The sequence below is a fragment of the Bos indicus genome, chromosome 10, assembly GCF_029378745.1.
Source record: "Bos indicus isolate NIAB-ARS_2022 breed Sahiwal x Tharparkar chromosome 10, NIAB-ARS_B.indTharparkar_mat_pri_1.0, whole genome shotgun sequence".
Lineage (NCBI taxonomy): Eukaryota > Metazoa > Chordata > Mammalia > Artiodactyla > Bovidae > Bos > Bos indicus.
The window spans coordinates 36,720,632-36,743,791 of NC_091769.1; the positions used below are offsets into that span (position 1 = coordinate 36,720,632).

A 23,160-nucleotide genomic window follows, 5' to 3' on the forward strand; every position below is an offset into this window, starting at 1 on the left:
TGTTAGCACGTACAGTGTCTGCTATATCAGTTACTGAGTTGAGTTTTGAGTTTTCTGATACCCGTGCCAATGGGGAAATGCACTGGATAATCTCTAAATAATTAAAAAACAAACAAACAAAAAATACATGTGGTTCTTAGAGACTTAATCTTGGATAATAAATGTTCACTTGAACAGTGTTTATAAAACCACTGTTACCACAGTTGAAGACAGTGTTATCAACCTTATAGCAAGCAGGAGCATCCCCAAGTCAAGGCATTAAACGTCTCCATCTCTTCATATTGATCTAACAACATGGGTGGACAATCCAGAGACGAGTCCATAAGAAGACTTGTAAATTTTAACAAGGGCTAAGTTACAGCATTCATCACTAAGTATCAGAGCATTCATTACTGAATACTGGGACAAGAGGCCCATCCTGGGAGTAAGGGAGAGGGGAGTGGCCTGCTGATGCTTTATAGAAAGGAGATAGCTTCTTTCTCTGCACAGGCATGAGCTAGCTGCAAATATGCCTGGAAAGAGAGCCACTCATTTTCCTTACCATGAAGCTGAGTCTACTTAAAAACTATATTAAAGTCAAGCTCTCTGTACACATGATATGGATGAATTAATTTTCTAGGTAAAAGGTAAGGGCAGAACAACTGCTTTAACCATAAACTTGAGTGTCGCCTTGAAGATGTGTTGAATAAATGAGTAGCTTATCTTGTTTCTTAGTTGACAGTCCCATCTGAATGAGTTTAGTTCTACAAATCCCACCCCAGTGTCACTGTTTAATCAGGAATTACCTGATGAGATGGGCTATTTGGTATGATCTATTTGGAGACTAAATAAAAAACGATGATGGGGACTTCACCATAGCTAATATGGTTTTCTTAACAGTTGATATGTTTGGGGGCTGGTCTTTTGGAGAGTGATAGACAGTAAGAAGTGAACAGAGATCTAGGGAGAATCATCTTGGCTGTGACTAATGACTATCTCCACGATTAGTTGCCTGATGGCTCCTCTACAATGGGATCCCAGACTTTGTGCCCCAAGATGCCTGTTTATTTTGCTAACAGTGGGAATGATCAAATTTTTTAATCTTTGATAATATATGAAAAAAAAAAACCCAATTGAATTTTCATTTCTCTGATCATCAGATGTTACATGTTCATGTTACAAATCTTTATATGATATAATTGGTTGGTTTTCTGTGAATTTGCTTTTTCTTAATTTTTGCCAATTTATGAGCCACTTATCTATATGAATGACGAATATTATGTACTATATGTTCTAAATACTTTCCCACAGTTTATCTTTTTAACTGTATTAATGGTATCTTCCCTTGTGGAAGGTTTTATTGTTTTATTAAACTTTACAACTTTTCCTTTTAAAACTGAGGGTTTTGTGTTGCCCTTCCTGTCCCAAGATCATAAAAATATGCTTTTATTTTACTGCTTTTATTATTTTCCCTATGTTAATCTTTAACCCACATTTTTATTTTTATGTATGTTATGATTGAGCTCCTTGCTTTGTTAAAACAGGATTTTTTTGCTAAAAGAAAGGGAGAAATTTATTAGATACATTGCAAACAAAATAGTGCTACTAGAGTCAGCATAATATTCTACCTGAAAAGCCAGAAAGATTGGTACTCACTGTGAGTAGAATCACTTGAACATTTTAAGTTGCTCAAGCAAAGATGCAGAGTTGATGGTTTTGGCACCAAATGAATTGTGAGGAGACAATGTAGAAAGTGGGAATTTTAGGAGAAAGAAGAAAACAAATGGTGTGATTACATATAACAGTATACTTAAAACATCTAACCTGAGTTCTTAGCTTACAGTAAAGATACATATTTACTAAATATTCTACTTTTAAATTCATCTTACAACATGAATCTCTTCTGCTTGTATGTTAAAATGAGAACTTAATGTAATTCTCTGCTTCCTTGTATTCATAGGCTATAATCAGAATGTTTCTTTTGGCTCTACATTGTCAATTCCCGTAGTCCTATTTCTGTTGTCAGTTAGTGAAGTTAGATTTCTTCTGCCTGCAGCAGAGCTTAGACTAATGATAGTAAAACATTCCATCATTCTTTGTGCTTTGACTGTATCTAAAAAAGATAACATAAGTGAAACCCTTCCCTGCTGTTTTATGGAAAGCATTCCCCTTTCTTTCTTTTTCTTTAGGTTTTTAAAAAAGAACTTTAAAAAGCTATTGGAGAGCTAGGGTTGGGTTGGGGAGTAATTATTTGTAGATTTCATAAGCTTTTTACACAGTAGGTTCTTCTTTGAGTTTATATTTAATAAACTGCATATCATGCTGTCAAAGGAACCATCTTTCCAAGAGAACCATTTATCCCCCATCTCTGGCCATGGGGGACTGTAGCCACCTGCTGTCTCTAGTGAGAAAATACCTGGGGACATGGGAGCTACAAAGGGCTTTCTGTAACACAGCAGAACTAGAAGTTTCTATGAAATCAGAGCCATCTTAGCAGCACAGGTGTAGAAAACCACCCAGCCTGCCAGGCAGATAGGATGGGGTGAGGTAGTAGACAAGGAAGGATGACAGGCTTAAAAGTGAGGATGAAATGGAATGAATGGGGCACTCTCCTGCACTTTGCCCAGGAGACAATACTGTCTAAGAGGCCAGGCTTTAATGTGCTGCGTTTCGGGTTCTCCAGAGGCAGCCCGTCACTAAGGGAGTGCCGGCAACTCCAGTTCCTGCCCGAGGAAGACTCTCCGTGGCTTGTACCCCTGGCAGCCAGCGGCGCTCGCAAGGCCGGCCCCACGCAGGCCGGAGCACCTTGTGTGTGAAGGGGTCAGCCAAGCGCTCTGCTCTCTCGGCAGCTAAGATGAATGTCAGGTAAAGAAGAGCTCCAAACTGGAATCCAGGGTGAGGTCTCAAAGGCTTTATTGCTTTTAATACATTTCAGGAGGACTACATCAAATGTTTTAGAGTGGGTGAAAAGGAGAAAGGATTGGAATAGAACAGCAAACATTTAAGTTAATCTTTTTTCCTTTAAATTTGTGTTTTCTTGTTTTATCCAACTTTCTTAACATTTGATTCATAAGTAAAGATAGAAAAGATAATATGGATATTTTACTTTATTAATTTAATGTATGTCTGCAAAGATGTCTATATAAATTTTTCCATTGACTTAAATATCAATGAAGCTGAAAATGTCTCAATGTGGTGAACTAAAGAACTGAAGTGTGAACATCGTAGCCCACTAGGTAGTGCAGCAGCATAGCCACCTCATGCCATTAATCCCTGTTTTCTTTGCTTATGCCTTTCCTGGCATCAGGGTAGCCCTCAACTGTGACCATCCCCACAGAGGAAGATCTTTAGGCTCCTTTTTTCTTTATTAAGGGCATTGCTGCATTTAATAGCAGTGGTGCATGGTAATACTTCCCCAACATGTGCAATATTAGACATAGTTTTTAAAAGCTGAAAAAGGCCCTTGAGTTTGGAATTCTATTTATTGAGTTAGCTTGGAATATGAGGTACCTATACTTGGCAGTTCTGATTGTATTTATTAATATTTAAGAACACCATGGTCAAGGGCTGGTCCTTGCTTCCTGCAGGATACAGAACAGCCTGGACATGGTAGCAGAACCATTCATACACATCTGTTTTCTTAATTCTGTTGTAGAATCTTAGTGGTCTCCCAATCCCTCTGACTTGCCCTCATTAGGAGGAGAAAGGGAGCTTCTTCAAGTACACCTGAAACTTGAGGCCCTTAGGTGTCTCCTTTGAATTCTGCTTTATACTGTCATTGGCCAAGGCAGGGAGAGTAGAGAGTACAAAACCATATTTTACAAGTAACAGAAGTTGATAAATGACTTGCTGTAGCATCATTGTTTAAAAACATTCACATTCTGTGAAAGAGGTTCATTTGTATAACAAGTTATACTGAGGCCCTTTCAGTGCTTGGTGAAGGGTAGGTGGTGGTGTTTATAAGCTCAGCCCAAGTTACTCTTGACACAAGTACTCACGTCTTATTCTCCACTATTTAGGTTTTCAGCTGCTACTAAAGATAATGAGCATAAGCGTTCACTGACCAAGACTCCAGCCAGAAAGTCTCCACATGTGACCACGTCTGTGAATACCCCAAAAGGCCAGGCTGTGCTCGGGACACACAAGTTAAAGACCACAAGGGGTGAATCTGTTGCTGGTAAAGAGACAAACCCCCCCTTCCCACACTTCTGCTTCATTTTTAAGCCATGTAACATCCTAATAGGATTGTTTCTTAAAGCCTCTCCATATCTATAGAATCAAAAGCAAAAATTTCTCCATAGCATTTATACTTGTGAGGGAAATACAGAGACACAGACGAAAACCTGATACCTCGGCCCAAGGTCTCCATCCTGTCTAAGACAAGCCCCAAGATGGTGACCCTCCCTGGAGAACATTTGGCCCCTCCTCAGAGATTAGGAGGAGGATCGCAGCACTCATTATAGCCTCTGAATGGTTATGCCAGACCCTGAAACTAACAGGACCCAGAGTTCGTGGAATAAATGCCATGCTATTGACTGGTAGTAGGGTGTATAAGCCAGAATGAGCCATATAGACACTCTTCTACACCCTGTCTACTTAATCATCGCCTACAAAGACCAGGTGGTTTTCAAAAGAACACTGCAATAGCAGTGTGAGGGTTTAAAACATTATCACCAACAGGTTAAGGCCTGTATTAGAACTGAGTGTATCAAAATTCTCTTGAGAATTCTGAATGAATGTCAGACAAGAGGGGCCTTGGTTCCCTGAGACCAGAGTAATCCAGCAGGAGTTCAGACTGGAGGAGAATATTGTTGTCGTTCTCTCTCATTCCCATTTACCCTTAATCTTTTCTATACCAGCAAGCAAACATTCCATATAACATTCTAAATCATCCTGTAAAATGGGAAGAAAGTTTGGGCAGAAAGCAGGGCTAAAAAAATGAAGAATAAACTTCCTTAAGATGGGACTCTTGTCATTTTACATGGGACATGAGCCACTGAGCAGCAGCCACCTGCCTAATACTGAGCAAGGACCCACAAATGCCCACAGATAAGGACATGAGGAAGAACTACCTCTATGCCATATCCTGAGTTTTCTCCTCTAGGTTACTCAGGAGTGTGCCCTGCCGGGATGGGATAGTTTTCTTTCCCCAGTTATCAAATACGAATTTTATGTAGATGAAATCAAACTGATTTGTTTCTAATGATTTGCTTTATTCACTCTGTATGTTTCAAGAACCATACTGATAAATGAGCTAAAGTCCATTCATTTTCACTGTGTTTTTCAATGGTATGGATATATTTCAAATTATCCATTTTACTGCTCATGGACCCATTGGTATTTCTGACTTTTATTTTTTTAGTATTTATTTACTATTTATTTTTGGCTGTGTTGGGCCTTAATTGCAGCACGTGGGCTCTCTAGTTGTGGCACATGGGCTCCAGAGTGCGTGGTCCGTAGCTGTGGCGGACAGTAGATGTGGCGAGCTGGCTTAGGTGCCCTGCAGCATGTGGCATCTCAGTTCCCTGACCAGGGATCAAGCCTGTGTCCCCCATGAACAAATTTTATTATTTTATATAGTGTAACTATGACCATTGTGGAACACATCTCCTATCCATGTATAAGAGTTTCTCAAAACTAGGACTGGGGGGCTACTGGACAGTAAGGTATGCAGACACTTACATTACTGGTTGAATTGTACCAGTACATCCTCTCAGCAGCAGTGTGACAGCCCCATGGTTCCCCTCCTTACCAAAACTTGATGGCAACACAATGGAATGGCTTCAGCACAGGGGTTTTGTGCTTTTCTGTGTTGTTTCACTCGGTGTTCCTAGATCCTGGTTACTTGTTCACATATTCAGGCAAGTACCAACATCTGACAATGGTCTGAATGCAGCCTGTAAGGGGAAAGGATTATAAAATGTGTCAGATATATGCTGCCCAACTGTAGCAAAAATGTGGCTTACCAAATTATACCATTCTGGCATGTTTTTAACTTTATGTTACAAAAATTCACATTCTTCATATTCACTTTCTATAACAGCCTTCATTAGTGAAAACCAGAGCCATGAATCTTTTAATCTCTATGTGATTATGTTCCCTTCAGGCTTTATCTCTGTTTGTGTTAATGAAAATGTCACTATTAATAATATATAACTTTTTAAAAAGGTAGGGAATTCCCTGGTGGTCCAGTGGTTGGGACGCCGAACTTCCACTGCAGAGAGTGCAGGTTCTATCCTTGGTTAGGGAACTAAGATCCAGCATGCTATGCAGTGCTGCCAAAAAAAAGGGTAAATAATATCAGGGAAACAGCCTGAAAATTTACCCAGTTAATTTTTTTTAGTTGAAATATAGTTGACTCAGTGTTCTGTTACTTTCAAGTATACAGCAAAGTGATTCAGTTATACATATAAAAACATATATATATAATCTTTTTCAGATTCCTTTCCCTTTTAGGTTATTACAAAATACTGAATATAGTTCCCTGTGCTATATATAGTAGGTCCTTTTTTAGGTTATCTATTTTATATATAGCAGCATGTTTATGTTAATCCCAAAGTCCTAATTTATCCTTCCCACCCAATTAATTCTTAAAACAGAATTCTAAACTCCTGTTGATCCTAGGAAATGTCACAATCTGGGGAGCTGCTGACAGGGAAACAAATCTCAGGGGTTAGTTCTCCTCAGTAACTCTTTTCTCCCATTTCTCCTTTTTAACCATACTTCTGTTTCAGGCTGTTCATATTAAATTCTATTTAAGATTGAGCAGTGATACTTTAATAAAATAAAAACTTTGGCAGATCTTTTATTCTAATTAAACCCTTGGATTTTGTTATTTTAGTTATTACCCCATTCAAGTTGACAACTGAAGCATCGCAGACTCCAATCTCCCATAAAAAACCAGTGTTTGATCTCAAAGCAAGTTTGTCTCGTCCTCTCAACTATGAGCCACACAAAGGTATGTGGGAATGTCTTGAGGTACAAGAGTTAAGACTAAACAGTTATGCATCTGAGGATGTGAAAAATCCTAGTGACTCAGTGGAAGCCGTACTTGGCCTAGAATTCCTGCCTCTGCCCTGTGTCCACATGACCCATAATTTAAAAACTGTCCATTGAATAAATACTAAATAATTCACTTATATTTTTGTTAACCAAAGACAGTTTCTAATCAGTGTTGCTAAAAAGCATTAATAAAACTTCAGCCAAAATCAAGAAACTTGAATATTTCTATGGGTAAATGAATGTTTTCTTTATAGTTTTTAAAGGATCCTAGGCTGAGGACCACTGGTCAAAACACCTGGGACATTTATTGGCCAAATGTCTCTCTTGGGCATATATTAAAGTATCTTCACATCCACTTAAAACATCAGCAATTAATGTGATCTATATGTCAGTGCTTCTGGAATTATTTTAAAACAAACTTCCTATAAAAAGCATGTTTATGTAAGTGTTTAAATTACTAATATTAATGCAACAAATATAATAAAAACTAAGTCTTACTTAGAGGTAAGAGTCAAACTGAACCATGGTTTAAAAAAACTTCCCCCACTGCATTTTTCTTCCCCAAGTTTTCCCATCTGTGGCAATGGCACTTCTCTAACCAAGTGTCAGGGCAGATGTCTGGGAGTGATCTTTGGCTGTCTACTCTCCTCGACACCATATGCAGGCCTTTCAACTCCATCTTTGAAACTGATCTGTAATTTGACCACTTTTCACCCCTTTATGGCTACTGCCTTTGGTCCTAGTCACATCATCTTACTGAACTCCTAGAATAGCCTCTTGGCCCCGCTACAACTTTAAAAACGAATCAGAGCACATCAGTGCCTTGCTCTGAACCTCCTAAGGTTTCCCATCTCTCTTCCACCATCATTTCGTTGTCTCCTCCCTTCTCTGACTCTGTGCCAATCACACTGGTGTTTCAGCTCCTCAGACACATTCATCTCATTCCCTCCTTTAGGTCTTTGAATTTGTTATCCCTCTGCTCTACCAATAATACTATTCCCATTGATCTTTGCACAGCTTGCTCCCTTTTTTTAATGGGGCATCCACTTGACTGTCACCAATCTAGGAAGGTCTCTGTCCACCCCCCGCCCCCCACCTCACACACACACACTCTTTACTCCTTCAGTGCAGTTTAGTCACTCAGTTGTGTCTGACTCTTTGTGACGCCATGGACTGCAGCACACCAGGCTTCCCTGTCCATCACCAACTCCCGGAGCTTGCTCAAACTCATGTCCACTGAGTCGGTGATGCCATCCAACCATCTCATCCCCTGTCATCCACTTCTCTTCCTGCCTTCAATCTTTCCCAGCATCAGGGTCTTTTCCAGTGAGTCAGTTCTTTGCATCAGGTGGCCAGAGTATTGGAGCTTCAGCTTCAGCTTCAGTCCTTCCAATGAATATTCAGGACTGATTTCCTTTAGGATGGACTGGTTTGATCTCCTTGCAGTCCAAAGGACTCTCAAGAGTCTTTTCCAACACCACAGTTCAAAAGTTTTTAATATGCTGTCTAAGTAGGTCATAGCTTTTCTTCCAAGGAGCAAGCGTCTTTTAATTTCATGGCTGCAGTCACCATCTGCAGTTATTTTGGAGCCCAAGAAAATAAAGTCTGTCACTGTTCCCATTGTTTCCTCATCTATTTGCCATGAAGTGATGGGGCCGGATGCTATGATCTTAGTTTTTTGAATGTTGAGTTTTAAGCCAGCTTCTTCACTCTCCTCTTTCACTTTCATCAAGAGACTCTTTAGTTTCTCTTCACCCTCTGCCATAAGGGTGGTGTCATCTGCATGTCTGAGGTTATTGATATTTCTCCCAGTAATCTTAATTCCAGCTTGTGGTTCATCCAGCCCTGCATTTCACATGATGTACTCTGCATATAAGTTAAATAATCAGGGTGACAATATACAGCCTTGACATACTCCTTTCCCAATTTGGAACCACTCTGTTGTTCCATGTCCAGTTCTAACTATTGCTTCTTGACCTGCATACAGATTTCTCGGGAAGCAGGTAAGGTGGTCTAGTATTCCCATCTCTTGGAGAATTTTCCAGTTTGTTGTGATCTACACAGTCAAAGGTGTAATCAATAAGGCAAAAGTAGATGGTTTTCTGGAATTCTCCATTGGGTGTTGGCAATTTGATCTCTGGTTCCTCTGCCTTTTCTAAATCCACCTTGAACATCTGGAAGTTCATGGTTTACGTACTGTTGAAGCCTGGCTTGGAGAATTTTGAGCATTACTTTACTAGCGTGTGAGATGAGTGCAGTTGTGCAGTAGTTTGAGCATTCTTTGGCATTGCCTTTCTTTGGGATTGGAATGAAAACTGACCTTTTCCAGTCCTGTGGCCACTGCTGAGTTTTCCAAATTAGCTGGCATATTGAGTGCAGCACTTTCACAGCAGCATCTTTTAGGATTTGAAATAGCTCAACTGGAATTCCATCACCTCCACTAGCTTTGTTTATAATGATGCTTTGTAAGGCCCACTTGACTTCACATTCCAGGATGTCTGGCTCTAGGCGAGTGATCACACCATCATGGTTATCTGGGTCATGAAGATCTTTTTTTGTATAGTTCTTCTATGTATTCTTGCCACCTCTTCTTAATATCTTCTGCTTCTGTTAGGTCCATACCATTTCTGTCCTTTATTATGCCCATCTTTGCATGAAATGTTCCCTTGGTATCTCTAATTTTCTTGAAGAGATCTCTAGTCTTTCCCCTTCTATTGTTTTCCTCTATTTCTTTGTATTGATCAATGAGGAAGGCTGTCTTATCTCTCCTTGCTATTCTTTGGAACTCTGCATTCAAATGGGTATATCTTTCCTCTTCTCCTTTGCTTTTCCGTCTCTTCTTTTCTCAGCTATTTGTAAGGCCTCCTCAGACAGCCATTTTGCCTTTTTGCATTTCTTTTTCTTAGGGATGGTCCTGATCACTGCTTTCTGTACAATGTCACAAACCTCCATCCATAGTTCTTCAGGCACTCTCTTAGAAATAATCTCTTGAATCTATTTGTCACGTATCATAAGGGATTTGGTTTAGGTCATATCTGAATGGTCTAGTGGTTTTCCCTACTTTCTTCAATTTCAGTCTGAATTTGGCAATAAGGAGTTCATGATCAGAGCAACAGTCAGCTCCCGGTCTTGTTTTTTTGCTGACTGTATAGAGCTTCTTCTTCTTCTGCAAAGAATATAATCAGTCGAATTTCAGTACTGACCATCTGGTGACGTCCAAGTGTAGAGTCTTCTCTTGTGTTGTTGGAAGATGGTGTTTGCTATGACCAGAGTATTCTCTTGGCAAAACTCTGTCAACCTTTTCCCTGCCTTATTTTGTGCTCCAAGGCCAAATTTCTCTGTTACTCAAGGTATCTCTTGACTTCCTACTTTTGCATTCTAGTCCCCTATGATGAAAAGGACATCTTTTTCGGTGTTAGTTCTAGAAAGTCGTGTGGGTCTTCATAGAACCCTTCAATTTCAGCTTCTTCAGCATAACTGGTTGGGGCATAGACTTGGATTACTGTGATATTGAATGGCTTGCCTTAGAAACGAACAGAGATCATTCTGTCATTTTTGAGATTGCACTAAGTACTGCATTTCAGACTCGTTTGTTGAGTATGAGGGCTACTCCATTTCTGCTAAGGCATTTTGCCCACAGTAGTAGATATAATGGTCATCTGAATTAAATTCACCCATTTCCGTCCATTTTAGTTCACTGAATCCTAAAATGTTGATGTTCACTCTTGCCATCTCCTGTTTGACCACTTCTAATTTACCTTGATTCAGGGACCTAACATTCCAGGTTCCTATGCAATATTGCTCTTCACAGCATTGGACTTTACTTCCATCACCAGTCACATCCACAACTGGGTGGTGTTTTCACTTTGGCTCCGTCTCTTCATTCTTTCTGGAGTTATTTCTCCACTCTTCTCCAGTAGCCTACTGGGCACCTACCTACCTGGGGGGTTCATCTTTCAGTGTTCTATCTTTTTGCCTTTTTATACTGTTCATGGGGTTTTCAAGGCAGGAATACTTAAGTGGTTTGCCATTCCCTTCTCCAGTGGACCAGGTTTTGTCAGAACTCTCCAACATGACCCGTCCATATGGGTGGCCCTACATTGCACGGCTCATAGTTCCATTCCTTACTTAGTCTTATATTTCTTCATAGCACTGCCTGATGTTACCTTACTTGACAATTATCTGCCTCTCCCATTGGAAGACAGCAAGAATTGTTGACTTCTTGGTTCACTGCTCTGTCCCTAGCACCTAGAAGAGTCCCTTGCACACACCGGGTTCTCCAAAAGTATTTGTCATGGGAGTGACTGATCACCCTAACTTCTACTGATGGTAGGAAACCTGGTTTAGAGCTTCACCTGTGCTTGTTATTTTAGATCCTAGACAAGTCACTTAATTCCTTTATGAACGGGAAAATAAATAAGTACTACTTCGGTGGTTACTGAGAGGGTCAAATGATGCAGCAAGTGTGAAAGTCCTTTTTATAAAATGGGAAACACTGCAAATGACAGTCACTAGTACTCAGAAACAGGTCAAACCATGCCAGTAAAGTAATACATAAACATCTGGAAATTTGGTCACAATTCTAAAGCCAACAAAATAGTCCTGCTTGCTCTGTTCCAGATACACATCAATAGGTAACAATCATAATAAACTGCAAAGATGAAATACTACTTTAATATTAAACATACCTATGCAATCTTGCGATTAAACTACCTAGTTGTTATGGCTTCTTTGATGTGCTTTGTAATTGGATTCAGTATTAAGAGGTTTTGGGGTTTGTTTTTTTTTTTTTTTAGTATTAAGATTTTTTGTGTCACTTTCCAAGGATTAAAAAGTCAAAGAGGGAATTCCTGGCGGTCCAGTGGTTACCCTGTGGGCCTGAGTTCAGTCCTAGTTGAGGAACCTAGGATCCCACAAGCCATGCAGTGTGGCCAAAAAAAAAAAAATCTTTTTAAAGTAGAAGACACTTGTTTTTAGAGGAAAAGAAAGTAATGTCTACTGTGGAATATTAAACTGAAATTAATAGAATTATACTAGCAAATGTCTAAAAACAAAGTATAAATGTTGATAGCAAGCAGGTAGCCACAAATAAGAGAAAATTAAAATTATAAATACAAGAATCTTCTTAAATCTGTTTGTCTCTGTCCTAAACTAGGAAAACTGAAACCATGGGGACAGTCTAAAGAGAACAATTCTCTACATGAGCATGTCAACAGAGTTAGCTTCCACAAGAAAACTTATAAACAACCTCGTCTCCAGACCAGGTAAGAACATAACTATTCAGTTCTATAATTCTTTTAATTTGAAAAAGTCTGTATAAAAGCAGAGTCTTTGGGATAGAGTCACAGAAATAGTGGAGTTTAAAAAGAAGGTAGAAGTGGAATCATACACAGCACTTAAAGTACATGTGCCTAGGCGGTATCACAGTGGGTTCTTATTCAGTAGGTGTGAGATGGCACCCACACATCTGCATTGTTTTGAAGCTCTACAGGGGTGATTCAGAAGACCCGGATTCAGAGCACTGCTCTTACATGACCTATCTACCCAAACAATGCACCTGGATGTCCCTCCAGATATCGCTCATGTGCCCAGGGCACCTAAGTATGCAGACAGATGTAAATTCTCACACCCAGGGAAACCAGGCTTACTAGGCCTCAAGGCCCTGCACAGGGGGAAACCCTAGTATGATACTTAGAGGCTTCTTTCTGCATGAAAACCAAGTTAATGCCAGAGTCTGTCCTGGGCTGCAGCTGGTCCTGGTTTGGTCGATTCCCTATGAGATACCCTCCTGACACAGATTTACCTATCATTTGACTGGACAGCTACCACCAAGACCTTATTATTTGCTATTAAAATCATTAACATGATTCTGAGCCTTTTTTTTCCCTCTTAATTCCTTCCCTCAAAAATCACAGTTGGCTTAAGTCAGTAGATCCTGGTTCCAATGCTAGCACTTCCGTTAGACAATGTGATTTTGAGCTTGAATTCTGACTTCCACAGATAGAGGTTTCTCACTTAAAACAAACTAAAAAAATCTACAGGGATTAGATTCTCCAAGGTGTCTTCTGGTTCTAATTTCATGCTTAGTTTTAGAATGCTACTTTAACATAAGGGAAAAAAATATGTCTAGCCTTTTAACATAAGTGACTTATAGGTATGGTTTCCATTGCACAGACCACTGGTCAGAGTGCAGTGTCCTGTAAAAGTATATTTTACACTGGATGTCATTTTAAGTTTGGACATTATGCTAACCACAGGTGCCTTAAAGTGGTCTGTTTGGAGTTTCACCAGAGCCTAACATATAACCTGTCCTTTTGTAGGGAGGAGCAACGAAAGAAACATGAGCGGGAGCGAAAGGAGAAGAAAGAAAAGGTCCTGGGAGTTCGAAGGGGCCTCATTATAGCTGAACGTTCATAATTTAATATCCTGTAAATATTTCTTTCCTCTTAACCCTTTTTTGTAAATATTTTTATACTGTCCTCTTTTTTAGTCAAAAGACCTTTTTCTGCTCTTAACTTTGTTCATATACTATATGTAGTGCCTGTGGCTTCTTCACATGCTATATCCCTGAAAATACATTACCTTTAAAACTCACAAACTCTTCTGAAATACTTTTTACCTAAGCCCCTATACAACTAGCTCAGTTTTCTACAAAAGACCCATCATAGATTCTTGACCTAGATTTTTAAAGTCAAGTGCCCTCTGCTGGCTCTAGTAACAGAACTTCAGTCCTCTTCTAGGCAAAAGCATTTATGGTAGCCAATTATAACACATACTTTAGTAGAAATTGAACAATAACAAGTTATGGATAGGGTAAGCTGTGAAAGGCCACCTCTTCATCCTCTAGAGAATCTAGTAATCTTACTGAAACTAGGCCATTTGGGTTGATAAGACATCAGTATTTTACCTATGTGAAATGTTTCATTTAAGCTTTTGTGTATTTCATGTAATTGTCAATTACATATCTCTGTATTCTTAAAACTATAGCTCATTCTAGCCTGGCTTATTTAGAAATACACAGGACCATATTGAAAGTTGGGGATTGCGGCTTTAAGGATTATTGTGCTCTGTCAAACTGATATCTTACTCCATTTATGGAAAAGACTAGAGTTGCTTAGTATCATATTCATATTCGTTGCACCTGAGTGGAGTGTCTATGTTTTGTACGGCTTGAGATTTTCATGAATAAAATTTTTTCTCACGGTGGTAAGATTCATTCTTTGTAAATGTAATTGGTTTCCAAAATTTACTTGACCAGCCAAGACTAATAAGAGTTGACTTGTACTCTTTGTGCATCCTTTCTTGACCTCCTACTCCTAGAAGAAATGATTATGCCTTTCTTCTGTATTTTCACAGCACCTGTCAGATTCTATTAAACTTATTTTTATACACATATGAGCCCAGAGAACATGGCACAGAATATAGCATACTCCTGGGTGCTCAATAAACTCAGATTTTGCTATCAAGAAGCAGAGACCAGATCAATCAAGAAATGTCTGTCAACTACCCTGCTACTGTGAAGGGAAAATGATACAACTATTTTGGAAAACAGCTTTGTAGTTTCGTTAAAAATTTAAATATACACCTATCAGATGACCCAGAAATTCTCCTAAGAAATGAAAACATATGTCAACACCAAAACGTGCAGATATTTATAGCACTTTATTCACAGTAGCCAAAAAGTAGAGAAAAATCCAACTATCAATGGATGGATTTTAAAAAGCACTAAAAAATGAAACACTGATAAACAGTGCAACGTGGATGAACATCAAAGACGTTATGTGAAATGAAAAGCCAGACACAAACTTACACAGAAAGTAGATCAGTGATTATGGGGCTGAGATGGGAATGAAGAGTTTAGGTGTTTTAGTCACTAAGTCGTGTCTGACTCTTGAGACCCCATGGAGTATAGCCTGCCAGGCTCTTCTGTCCATGGGATTTCCCAGGCAAGAATACTGGAACGGGTTGCCATTTCCATCTCCAAGAGATCTTCCTGACCCAGGGATCGAACTCATGTCTCCTACGTTGCAGGCAGATTCTTTACCACCTGAGCCACCAGGGAAGCTGAAATTTCCTAAAATTAGCTGCATAAAGACTGTACAGTTCTGGAGGTCCAATGGTGAAGACATCGTGCTTTCACTGCTGTGGCCCTAGCTTCAACCCCTGATTGGGGAACTATGATCCTGCAAGCTGCATAGTATGGCCCCCCAAAAAAATCACTGAATTTATACACTTAGAACAGATGAACTTTGTTATGTAAATTATACCTCCATAAAGCTGATAAAGACAAATAATTACATGAAAATATTTTAGGCCAACATGATGGAAAAGCTGTCAGCCTTGTGTATTCTTATCTTAAACTTGGCTCTTATAGGATACTCTGGTTATATCATATAGTTTCCTGTCTCCTCTAACAGGACAAGAATCGATCAGTTTAAACTTAATCAGGGTTTTGTTTCTGGCACACGCAATCTCTAATACTTAAAATGACTGGGGAAGCAGCCAAAGATCATGCATCTTCGGAGCACCAGCAATGTAGATGTTAGGGACTGCATGTTTGTGGCCACCACTCCCTCCCAATTCATATGTCAAAAATCCTAATTCCCAATGTGACTTGGTACTTGGAGGTGCACTTGGAGGCCTTTGGGAGGTAATCAGGTCATATGGGTGGAGCCCTCATGATAGGATTAATGCTATTATATGAAGAGAAAAGACTAGAACCTGTTCTCTCCATGTAAGGATACAGTAAGAAGGCAGCTGTCTACAAGCCAGGAAGCACTCAACAGACACCAGGTAGGCAGGTACCTTGATACTGGACTTCTCCGCCTCCAGAAAACTGGGAGAAATACACATGTGTTTCGTTTAAGCCACCTAGTCTACGGTGATTTGTTACAGCAGCCCTGGCAGAATAAAACAGGTATTTTTTTCCCAGTGAATTCTATACCATCTTTAATGTCTTCTACAGCAGTCTCCTCTGATAGCTAGATTCGAAAACAGAAGAAACATATACAGAACAGAATGGTAGAAGGCCATCAGCAGTCATTTCAGAGCCTCCCTGTTTTGGGAACTATCTATTAGTATAGGAACTGTTCCTAACAGGAATCATTCTAATCCAAAACAGTTGTTTACATAGTAACTCTGCATCAGTACTTGCATTCTTTAAGTTAAGGTATCGCTTAAATCCTGGTTCCTCTCAACAGCAGCATTTAGCTATGTCTTAGGGAAGACATACAAGCAACTGTTGGGACGCCATTAAAAAAAATATTTTTGTGTCACTGTGGATTCTACTACCCTCAGCAATACAGAAATACCACATGATCACTATTTAAAAAGTCTTGGATTAAGCTCTGGAGAATTCTCATAGGCAAATTCTTCTGTGTGGGCGGGATCTGTAAATACTCCAATAAAATCTATTTCCAAGAAGAATGGACCATCCACTTTATCAGCCAGGGTGAATCCAATAGATGAAATCTAAATTTAAAACAGAGAAATTGATCAAAATCTTGTATGCTGATGTTATAACTGGAGTTTTAAAATTCTGTAATTACTATAGCTTCGTGTACATACTATCAGCCCTTAACATGTATACCATAGCACTCAAGTGCTGTAGCAAATTATAAGAAGCACATGACTGCTTTTCTTTCCACATTCTACTTCTCTCTTTAAAACAGTGCCACTTAAGACTAATAAGTAAAAATGGATGTCTAATAGAGGTTCCTTGAAGCTCCCCTGAACTCTATTTTAAAGCTAAAGTAAAATGTAGGCATGCTGAAAAGATGACCACACAAATTTCTCCAAGCAAGGGGTTTGGTTCACAGGACAGTTCTGAGTCAGGTATAACAGGAGTATACTTAAATAGGAATTTTCATCTTTCATTTTCCAGCCTTCAAAAATGAACTGAACTAATCCTCACAGTTCTATTTCACTAAAGGTAATAAACAGTCTTTCCCTGATGCTGAGAAAGATTGAAGGTAGGAGAAGGGGACGGCCAAGGATGGACGACAGAGATGGTTGGATGGCATCACCAACTCAATGGACATGAGTCTGAGCAAGCTCCAGGAATTGGTGATGGACAGGGAAGCCTGGCGTGCTGCAGTTCACAGGGTCGCAAAGAGTCAGACACGACCGAGCAACTGAACTGAACTGAATATATATGGTCTTCCCAGGTGGCGCTAGTGGTAAGGAACTCACCTGCCAACGCAGGCGACACAAGAGACTCAGGTTTCAACACTGCGTTGGGAAGACTCCCTGGAGAAGGTAATGGCAACCCACTCCAGCATTCTTGCCTGGGAAATCCCATGGACAGAGGAGCCTGGTGGGCTACAGACCGTGGGGCCCCAAAGAATCAGACACAACTGAACACACATGCAATACAGTCCTGAGTGAAGATACAGAAAAACGTTACCTTGTCGAGCAGAAGCTGGTACTGGGCATCCCGGATTCTTCCTTGATTAGAGAAGAAAAATTTGGAGAAAGGAATCTGAAAGAAAAAAACCATTGGCTTCAACGCTGAAATGTAAGCAACTGAGGCATTTGTATAGAACTGCAATGATAAAATAATAATGCTTTAAATTTAATTCTAAAATTATCTAATGTGAAGTTATAACAAGTGGCTTAGTTGCTTGGATCACAGATGGAAAAAAATTTAATGAAATAATCTAAGTATTGCAAGAAAACAACTGTAAACCTTTGCAAGCCAGAAGTCCCAAAAGAAAAAATAAAAGAGTACAATTACAACTTTCTGATGGCAAAAAAAAAAAAGTATCCTAAACACAAAACTTTTACAGATAACTAAGAAAAAGATCAAACAACCCAACAGAAAAATGGAGATGGGAGAAACAGGCACATCTGTACACTGTTAGGAGGACTGCAAATTAGTCCAACTCTTAGAGAACAGCTGACAGTTGTGGCGCACAGGATTCCAAGATGACCCCCAGATTTCCACCTCTCGGTGCACACACACCTTCTGCCAGGTATTCAGACACTAATCTCAGCGCTGCTGTGAAGGGACGCCACAGAAGTCGGGTCCCAAATCAGCTGACCTTAACATAGGGAAGATGATCCTCTGCAGGTGTGCGATCACTTGAGCTCATAAAAATGCCTGGTGAAGGAGGTTAGAAGCATGAGAGGGACTCAAAGGGGGAAGTGAGGGAGATTCTCCACTGCTGGCTTTGAAGACAGAGGAGCTCAATGGCAAGGAGTGTGGGCTGCTTACAGGACCTGAGAGTGGCTTCCGGCTGACAACCAGTAAAGAGACAAGGATATCATTACAACCACAGGAACTCAATCAGGCCAACAATCAGAATGAGCTTGGAAGTGGATTCTTCCCCAGAGCCTCCAAGAAGAATACAGCCCAGCTGACACCTTGTGATATCAGCCTTAGAAGGCCCTCAACACTGAACCTGGCCATAGGTTGTCTAATCTGTGGCTTACAGAACATGAGCTAACAAATATGTTGTTTGAAGCTGTGAAGTCTGCGGTATTTTTAACACAGCAATAGGAAACTAACAGCAATACCTAACAAAATTTGAAATGCTATAATTTGACCTGCCAATTTCACTTTTAGAAATCTGTATTACAGATAAACTCTGACAAACACATAAAGATGCAGCTTTTTCTAATAACAATGAGAAAAAAAGGAAACATAGAGGAATAGTTGAATAAATTATGGTGCAATCATATAACTAAATACTATTTAGTTATATGATTTCAAAAATGCAGTATTAACAGATCTATACCTGATGCTGTGGGAAGATGTCCACAATATATTATTAGTAAAAAGGAAGATATAGACAAAATCTACAGTGTAAATATCATTTGTGTTATAAAAAACAAAATTTTTTTTTGGCCATGCCGTGCAGCTTGTGGGATCTTAGCTCTCTGACCAGGGACTGAACCCGAGCCCTGGTAGTGAAAGCCAAGTCCTAACCACTGCACTGCCAGAGAGTTTCCCTAAAAAGAAATTTTTGAAATGCCTCCAAAAAAACTAATAAATTTACTGTAGCAACTGGGAACAACCCAAGTGTCTATCAATAAAGGACTATTTCAATCAACTATTGGATACCCACATACAGAAAATACCAAACAAAATAACAAAGAATAATTACATGTAGTGATATGGAATCTTTACAGGATCTAAATTTTAAAAATATAAACCTGTACAGAAGGTGCATAAAGCATACTACTATTTTTAGTAAAAAAAAAAAAAAAAAAAAAAAGAAGTATATGTGCATATATATTTGCTTATTAAAAAAAACTGTAAACCTATGCAAGAAACTAATAAACACAGTTACCTATAGAGGGTGGGGGGGAAGGGTAGAAGGGAACTGAATGGGAGTGAGAATTCTTTGTACATATATCTATATTATTTTGATTTTTGAATTAAAAAAAAAGTGAATTAAAAAACAAAATGTCAGGTTATTAATTACCCAAAACACTTGTTGACATAAAGTGAAAGTGAAGGTCGCTTAGTCGTGTCCAAATTTTTGTGACCCCATGGACTATACAGTCCATGGAATTCTCCAGGCCAGAATGCTGGAGTGGATAGCTTTTCCCTTCTCCAGGGGATCTTCCCAACCCAGGGATTGAACCCAGGTCTCCCACCTTGCAGGTGGTTTCTTTACCAGCTGAGCCACAAGGGAAGCCCAAGAATACTGGAGTGGGTAGTCTATTCCTTCTCCAGCAGATCTTCCTGACCAGGAATCAAACTGGGGTCTCCTGCATTGCAGGTGGATTCTTTACCAACTGAGCTATGAGGGAAGCAAACAAACTCAATTCAAAGTTCATTTAATAAATCACCATTGCATAAGACCATGTAATTCAGAAAGCAAATTCAAGTGCAGTCACATCCTCATTTCACCTGTTCCCTTCATTTCTGTTAAACAAACCTGGAAGGGACACCCCCATCCCCACCCCAGTTTCTCATTTTGCATCCTGGTTTGGCACTTCAACTGCCTCATTATTCAAAATGTATTCAAGGAGCATATGTCACCCACCCCCCCAGCCTTTTGTCTTTCTGTCACATAATTTGACAAGATCACTGTCCACACTAAGGGAATTTTTTAGCCTGAAAAAAAATGCAGCTAAGAAGGAGCATTAAATCTGTACGATTTGCTTAAAAAAAAAAGGATAAACAATTGTTTTCTCTCTACAAATGACACTAGCGTGCATAATTTTTCCATCACTTTCCTCTGTTTTCTTTCTATAATCAGTGTAAATATTTGCACATCTCACTTCCATTTACTAAGGGAGAATTATTTATGAAGAAGTAAACAGCAATTAATAACATTTAATTTTTAAAAATCTCTTCCCCAACACTTTCCTTAATAATTTAAAGAAAGGTGTTGCAAACAACTATTATTTCCAGCCAAAGATTAGAACATGTAACTTCAGGAAAGAAAGTAATTAGTAATTGCTAATGATTAAATGGTAATGATACTAGAGAATAATTTGGCAATGTGCATCAAAGCTCTTAAAAATGTATGTATCATTTTTTTCTAGGTATTTTATTTCCAGGAAAACATCTAATAAATAACTCAGGATGTTACCTCAGAGTTTGATGTAACAGTGAAAAACTCTGAACACAATCTAAATGTACAACAATAGAGGATGGATTAAATAAATTGTGTATATTTATATTTGTGCAGATATTAAAACTGATATAGAAATATATTTCAACAGAAAATTGTTCATAAAATTCAGTTCAGTGAAAAATATATGTTATAAAATAGCACTGGCACAATATTATTTTAGTAAAAAAAGTGTAAATAGAAAAGTTTGAAGGTACATACTAAAATAAAAATAGTATTTTATTTCTGGGTAATGGGAACACAAAATTATTTTCCTTTTCTGCATTTTCTAGACTTTCTCTAATGAAACACTTGTTTTATTTAATAATTTGTTATATGCATTACTTGCATACAAGTGTTACATATGTAGTAATTTTGGGTTATATATCTATATTAGTGTATAGATACCTATCTGTGTGTGTGCATACTCAGTTGCTCAGTCAGCCTCCGACTCTTTGTGATCCCGTGGACTGTAGCCCACCAGGCTCCTCTGTCCATGGGTTTTCCCAGGCAGGAATACTGGAGTGGATTGCCATTTCCTCCTCCAGGGGATCCTCGCTACTCAAGGATCAAATCCGTCTCCTGAGTCTCCTGCATTGGCAGGTGGCTTCTTTACCACTGAGCCACGTGGGAAGCTCAGATATGTAAGTAATGCCTATTATATGCTAGGCACTGCACTGCTCTAGGTACAAGGGAAACAGCTGTGAACAATACAAAGTCCCTGCTCTCAGAATTTACAGATTTATGTTCCAGAGGAGCAGAGTAGACTGTGACAATAAACAGACAACTGAATGAACAAATAATTGCACTTAATGGTTAGCTCTAAGGGAAAAAAACAGGATATTATTATTGTGTGAGAGGATGCAACTCCAGCTAGAGGGCAGGAAAGGCCTCTCTGAGGTGACTTTGGAGCTGAGAAGTGAATGATAAGAGAAAGCACATGAAGAGCATGCCCACAGGATATAGCATGCAACACAAAGGCTCTAACAGAAGTAAATCTGAGTCTGACACACACAAAAGGGGGCGTATGGAAGAGGGCAGGAGGAGGAGGAGAGACTGAAGATGAAGACAGGGTCTGCTACTATAGGCCCCACAGTCATGGTGAAGAGTTTGGACTGTATTCTAACAAGGAGAGATCGCTGGAGGGTTTTAAGCACGCAAGCGATGTAATCTGAACTATGCTTTAGAAAGATCACTCTGGCTGTTATGTGCACAGTGGACTTTAGGAGGTAAGAGGACAAAAGAAGCTCTTGCAGTAATTCCAAGGCCTGAACTAGGGTGAGAGTGGAAGAGATAGCTAGAAATAGACATATTTTGGAAGGAGACGTGAAAGAAGTCGTTAACAGACTGGATGTGGGTTGCGGTGAAAGGAATCCAGGATGGCTGTTAGGTTTAAGTATGAGTAAAATGGAGACTTTCTTCTGGATTTATAGATTAAAAACCTTCATAGACAGAAGAAAAGAATGCACACTTGGTTTTGTCCTCATTCCCTGAATCTCCATTTATTTTCCTTCGCGTTAACATTTTTTACCTTCTAAAAGTTTCTTCTCCCTACAAAATATGACTGCCTTACAGTATCATGAAATAAATAGAATAAAAATGTTGATAACATAAAGTATAAAGTATTTATTCCCCTTAAGGGAGCCTTTCTACTCAACTAGGGACACTAGCGAGGTACAGTTGCCTGGAAGAGATGATATGGCAGGAACTTAAAAAGAATCACCTATAGTACCTGTGCACAGGGCGGAGATACACTTATGACGCTGCATGGACCTGGCCACACCCCTCCCAAAAGTATTTACTGGAGGATTTCCCTGGTGGTATGGTGGATAGGAATCATCTACCAATACAGGAGACACGGGTTTGATCCCTGGTCTGGGAAGATTCCACATGCTGTGGAACAACTAAGCCCACGCGTCACAACTACTAAGCCCGAGAGCTACAAGTACTGAACCCGCACACTCTAAGGCATATGTTCTGCAACGAGAGAAGCTACCACAGTGAGAAGCCCATGCACTACAATGAAAAGTAGTCCTTGCTCAGTGCAGCTAGGGAAAGCCCACACAGCAACGAAGACTCAGCGCAACCAAAAATAAATAATTTTTTAAAACTATTTACTGATTAGTAAGCAAACATTTATATTAATGAAAGAAAAAAATAAATTATGTAAATCTTGCCTTTAGGTCCTCTTCCTTCTTTCCCTTCCCATAGTCCAAGAGGAATTAATAAGAAAACTACAATGTAACCATGACCAAAAGACCTCATTTTCATACAAGAAAAGACTTGTGCTGTTGTTACCTTGACCTCCTGCCAGTAGGGCCCCCCACGGGTGAACATGAAGTAACTGTACATCTGATCCTTCTTCTGGATTATATCTGTGTCCTCCCTGATATTCACCATCCAAGGTCGACCATCTCCACGGACACGGAGATACAGAGTGTTGAACTGGGACCAATCGTAAGATCTCTTCATTTCAAAAGGGCCCTAAGGTACAGAAAAGAATGTTAATTTCACCTCATTTCCCACTATTAGCAAAATGTGAGTCACCATCACCTTTTACAGCATCAAAGGGATCAACAAGCCATTTTTCTGCCTTTTTCTGCTTTCTACC

At 39.4% G+C, this 23,160-nt stretch overlaps 2 protein-coding genes across 5 annotated transcripts in view; one reads left to right on the forward strand and one right to left on the reverse strand.

The window, feature by feature from the left end:
* The window catches only part of NUSAP1 (nucleolar and spindle associated protein 1), a 30,466-nt gene extending 16,269 nt beyond the window's left edge, over nucleotides 1–14,197 (forward strand). For both annotated transcript variants that reach the window (XM_019968563.2, XM_070797297.1), the window contains exons 7-11: nucleotides 2,663–2,844; nucleotides 3,999–4,156; nucleotides 6,821–6,937; nucleotides 12,137–12,245; nucleotides 13,302–14,197. In XM_019968563.2, the coding sequence (XP_019824122.2) occupies nucleotides 2,663–2,844; nucleotides 3,999–4,156; nucleotides 6,821–6,937; nucleotides 12,137–12,245; nucleotides 13,302–13,398 (663 nt within the window). In that variant the 3' untranslated portion in view covers nucleotides 13,399–14,197. The remainder of the gene's footprint in view (nucleotides 1–2,662; nucleotides 2,845–3,998; nucleotides 4,157–6,820; nucleotides 6,938–12,136; nucleotides 12,246–13,301) is intronic.
* The window catches only part of NDUFAF1 (NADH:ubiquinone oxidoreductase complex assembly factor 1), a 34,398-nt gene that overhangs the window by 3,287 nt on the left and 7,951 nt on the right, over nucleotides 1–23,160 (reverse strand). For 2 of the 3 annotated variants that reach the window (XR_011568806.1, XR_011568805.1), the window contains exons 3-5: nucleotides 22,848–23,033; nucleotides 17,387–17,461; nucleotides 1,636–5,876 (exon numbers count right to left, since the gene is read on the reverse strand). Coding sequence is in view for 1 of the 3 variants with exons in the window: in XM_019968564.2 (XP_019824123.1) it covers nucleotides 16,303–16,452; nucleotides 17,387–17,461; nucleotides 22,848–23,033 (411 nt within the window). In the remaining 2 variants the exon portion in view is untranslated. Of the gene's footprint in view, nucleotides 1–1,635; nucleotides 5,877–14,624; nucleotides 16,453–17,386; nucleotides 17,462–22,847; nucleotides 23,034–23,160 lie in introns of those variants that run through there. The other variant, XM_019968564.2, reaches the window with a different exon arrangement.